Source organism: Haliotis rufescens, unplaced genomic scaffold (assembly GCF_023055435.1).
Source record: "Haliotis rufescens isolate VD_foot unplaced genomic scaffold, xgHalRufe1.0.p SCAF_12, whole genome shotgun sequence".
Lineage (NCBI taxonomy): Eukaryota > Metazoa > Mollusca > Gastropoda > Lepetellida > Haliotidae > Haliotis > Haliotis rufescens.
Genome location: NW_025963802.1, coordinates 27,085,894 through 27,090,036, shown reverse-complemented (window position 1 = coordinate 27,090,036; position 4,143 = coordinate 27,085,894). Strand labels below are relative to the sequence as shown.

At 43.1% G+C, this 4,143-nt stretch overlaps 1 protein-coding gene across 1 annotated transcript; it reads left to right on the top strand.

Moving 5' to 3' along the window:
• Positions 1–2,826: 2,826 nt before the first annotated feature.
• On the top strand, positions 2,827–3,324 carry LOC124117652. The gene has a single exon (XM_046479636.1). The coding sequence runs from the start codon at positions 2,827–2,829 to the stop codon at positions 3,322–3,324; it is 498 nt and encodes a 165-aa protein (XP_046335592.1).
• Positions 3,325–4,143: the final 819 nt, after the last annotated feature.

Sequence of the window (4,143 nt, the reverse complement as noted above, 5' to 3'; positions counted from 1 at the left end):
CATGTGCACCCACAAGGGAAAAAATGAGGTAAATGTTCACTCGGTGTACATGTAATATATAATAAAAAATAAAGTCCACGTTAGTCCATTATCTTCTTTATATCTGGGTAGGAGAGTGCGAAAGTACTATGTATGAAACTGATATAAAGATGATGATGGACTAACGTGGACTTAATTATTTTATTATTATTATTATTATTATTATATATATGTATATATATATATGGGTGCTAAAATGAATTAATCCCCATGAAACATAACATTCCTATTGACACATATAAAATACATTTCTGGACTATTATCAAATCATGAATGTAGATTGTAAGTTACTGAATACACAAAATTAATTCAATTAACATCTAGACCAAAACACAACCGCACACACAATAAAATGAAATATATCTCATACACTACACTCACCACATAAAACACAAGTATATGTTAATAATATTAATGAATTATAGACATGTATTTACCTATCGTGATGTATATATTATACTGGCATTTATAGAACACAATAAAAAAAGTTTATTAACAATAACTACTAACGTTTAAGTTGTCGACCTTGTCTCCTTCCCTGTGTTGAGTGAAGTGGGAATGAAAAGTGCAGTGGTTGAAACAAAGTAGGACATTAAGATTTTAAACCTAGCCAATCACGAAAACACACAAGCTTCGCCTTTTATTGGGAATCAGTGATATATCTTTCCACCCTGTATTGCATTAGACGGACCCCCATGAGCAAGAACCTAATAAATAGAGCTTTACTGATGATGTTTAGCTAACGACTACTTAAATATCTTACGCATCCTGAAATAAGAAATATACAATTATAGTCTGTACATCAATGAAAATAGTTGCTTTATAAATCTGACATAAATAGTTCTTAATTACTGCTGTAAATAAAATATCGAAAAGAACTTTTTTACAATATACTGAAGTAACACAGCTAATAAATAAAGTATATACAGAAACTATTATCTACCACACTTTATGCTAACGCTTATATTTATTCAGCAAATGTATATTTTGCATTTAGTAATAAATTGCCGGGCGAAAGAAAGTATACTCGTACATTTGAAAATTGGATTTGATTAAAAGATAAACATTAAAGACTTGGAAGATGAACGTTGCAGTCGTAAAAAATCGCTACACACTTTTTTCGGTGACTCTAAAAATGCACACGCAGAAATTATATAAAATGTAATGGATCGTTGCCGAAACATCACAGGTAATGAAAAAACACGAAAGATAAACTGCAAACATAGATAGAGGTTCGCAGGAATCGAGGCAAAAAGGTGCCAACCACACCCAGATTGCAAGAAACTTCAACTGAACATGTGCAGCCAGACTATTTGACCGTTACTGACACACTTGGCAGTACACAGGGCAAGGTTAGACCAGGCAGACCACGCGCGGCGACGCCACATGATGACGCGTACTTGCGCACTTTGCATTTGCGCAACAGGTTCATTACAAACGGCAGTAACAGTGCTAGGACGCCGCGTCAGACGACGCACTTGACGTCTCCGTGTCGCAGGTATTCATGTGTACCGCTCTTTCTGTGGAATGGCCTTGACCCATGAACATCAACGTCGAAGACGGCACTGGACAATTTCAGTACAACGCTGGCAGATCAGTGACAGTCTGAGAGTGCGTTTAACTGACGAAAGCAGATTCTGCTTATTTCATATAGGTGGTGTGTGCTCGGGTTTAACGATTGCATTCAGGAAGTGCAGCCATATGACGGAGTCGGGTGATGGGTTGGGTAGGAATGTGTAGTCATCAACGGAAGGGACATTCAACCCGTGGTGTTACCATTCCTTCGCCAACAGCGACAAGAACATTCTTACAGCACGACGATGGTAGGGCGCATACTGCAAGAGTCGCCCGCGACCACAAACTTACAATGTCGCCGTTCTTCCATGGCCATCACATCAGACACCAAACACCCCATTGACCACTAGTCTTATGGGATCATCAGATCAGGAGGTGTCCCCACATACCACAGTGAAATAATGAATAAACAGTGTGCTTACGCTTACATTCAGTACAATAATGTACACCCTTCACATATACTGTATGCTCACGCTTAATAACATATGTACATGTATATCCTATATGCTTACGCGTTCATCTAGTAAAATAATGTATACCATATACGCTTACTCTTGCTTTCAGTAAAATAAGTATACCCTATATGCTTACGCGTTCATCTAGTAAATAATTTATACCCTATATGCTCACGCTAAAGCCACCCTGACACTTTCACGATTTTTGTCCCTGCAATGCCGCGCAATGCGTCGTGGCAAGGCGTGCCATTTCGGTGGTACGCAGCGGAGCGTGAAGCCGCGTTTGCGCCGCGCCTTGTTCGCGCACTGTACACGCATAACTTACGCAATGTCTACGCAATGCACGGTCAAGAATGGGCCGCATTGGCACGCATTGACACGCAATGGCACGAATTGTTTACGCATAGGTTAAGTATTGTTCGCGCATTGTTCACGTCTACCGTACCGCAATGTCCCGCAGTGTCACACACGACACGCATAGTTCCCGCATAGTGTCTATATCTGGCAGCTGCAGGACTATTACGTCTTGAAGAGAAGGAGAAAAGGCAGCAAGAGCAAGAGCAAGAGCAAGAGCATGAGAAAGAAGAAGAGACAACCCTAACTAGAACAAGGAAAGCAAGGACTGTGTGAGATAGGCAATGGTTGGCTAGAAGACATGAGTTCGGACATTATGATCAACTATTGATAGAACTCCACAACGAAGATCCCAGAGTCTACAGGAATTACCTGAGAATGACACCCAAACCTGTTCCAAGAGATGGTGGAGAAGTTAACCCCTCACCTTATGAAACAGACCACATTCATGAGAGAACCGCTTGAAGTTGGACTCAAGCTGGCTTCCACCCTCCGCTTTCTAGCCACTGGAAATTCCTATCGAAGTCTACAGTACAGCTTCAGAGTTGAAGCAAGTACAATCTGCAAGTTCTTACCAGAGGTGTGCAAAGCCATCATTGAGGTCTTCAGGGACAAAGTGCTCAGCTGCCCCAAAACTGAAGAAGAGTGGAAGGAGGTTGCTGAGATGTTCAGCTCCAGATGGAACTACCACAACTGTCTGGGGGCCCTAGACGGCAAGCACGTTGCTACGAAGAAGCCACCCAAAGCAGGCTCCCTCTGTTATAATTACAAGGGCTTCCACAGCATTGTACTCAGGGCAGTTGCAGATGCTGGGTATAAGTTCTTGTATGTTGATGTTGGGACAGAGGTTGGTGCCCCATTGAGCCAGTCCTTCTGTCTCTTGTCATGCAGCTGTGGGTAGTCTTTTACATATTCTGCTAATTTCATGGTACCCTCATCTGTCCACTTATACTCAGGAATTTCTTTCTTGGACACTCTGATTCTCTTCTTCTGTTTTACTGTGGGCTCTTCTTCACTTGACGGTTCTATTTGAGTCTCTGTAATAACTTCAAAATGTGTCTGTGTAACAACATCCACACTTGAGCAGGAGGAAGGAGGAGAAAGATCCCTCTCCCTGTCTGCAATCTCTGTCTCTCTCTGTGTCTCTGGTCTGTCCTCTTCCTGTCATTTCTGGACTGGTCTTACCCTTCTTCTATGGACTTTCTCCTTGTAAGGCATGTTGTCCGTTTGCTATCAAGTTGCAGAATGGCCAGGACCCGCTTACATACGCATTGACGCGAGCGCCGTCGTCGCTCATTGGTCGGGAACTACGCGCGAACAATACGTAAACACTTTCTGAGCAGTTCGTGCATTGAGCGGATGGTTCGTGACGTGCGCGACCTATGCGTGAGCTGGTCGATTCATGATTACGTGAACAACTCGTGACAACACCCTAACGACCGCACGATCACTCCGCAACACGCTCGAATGCGTGAACGCGGCGAGAACAGGCGCGCCTTCAACGTGGACAGTTCGTGACCCATGCGTGGCATGGCGTGTCAGAGCGTGTAGTGGATTCCCATGGCACGCATTGACACGCACCGTCGGCAGTGTTTGCGCCGAGTTCGTGCAGTGTTCACGCATGGTTCACGCAAGTGGCTCGCACATGGCACGACAATTGATGCGTGCCGAATTTTTGAACATTTCAAAATTCTCTCTACGACATGGTTTCGCACCCCCG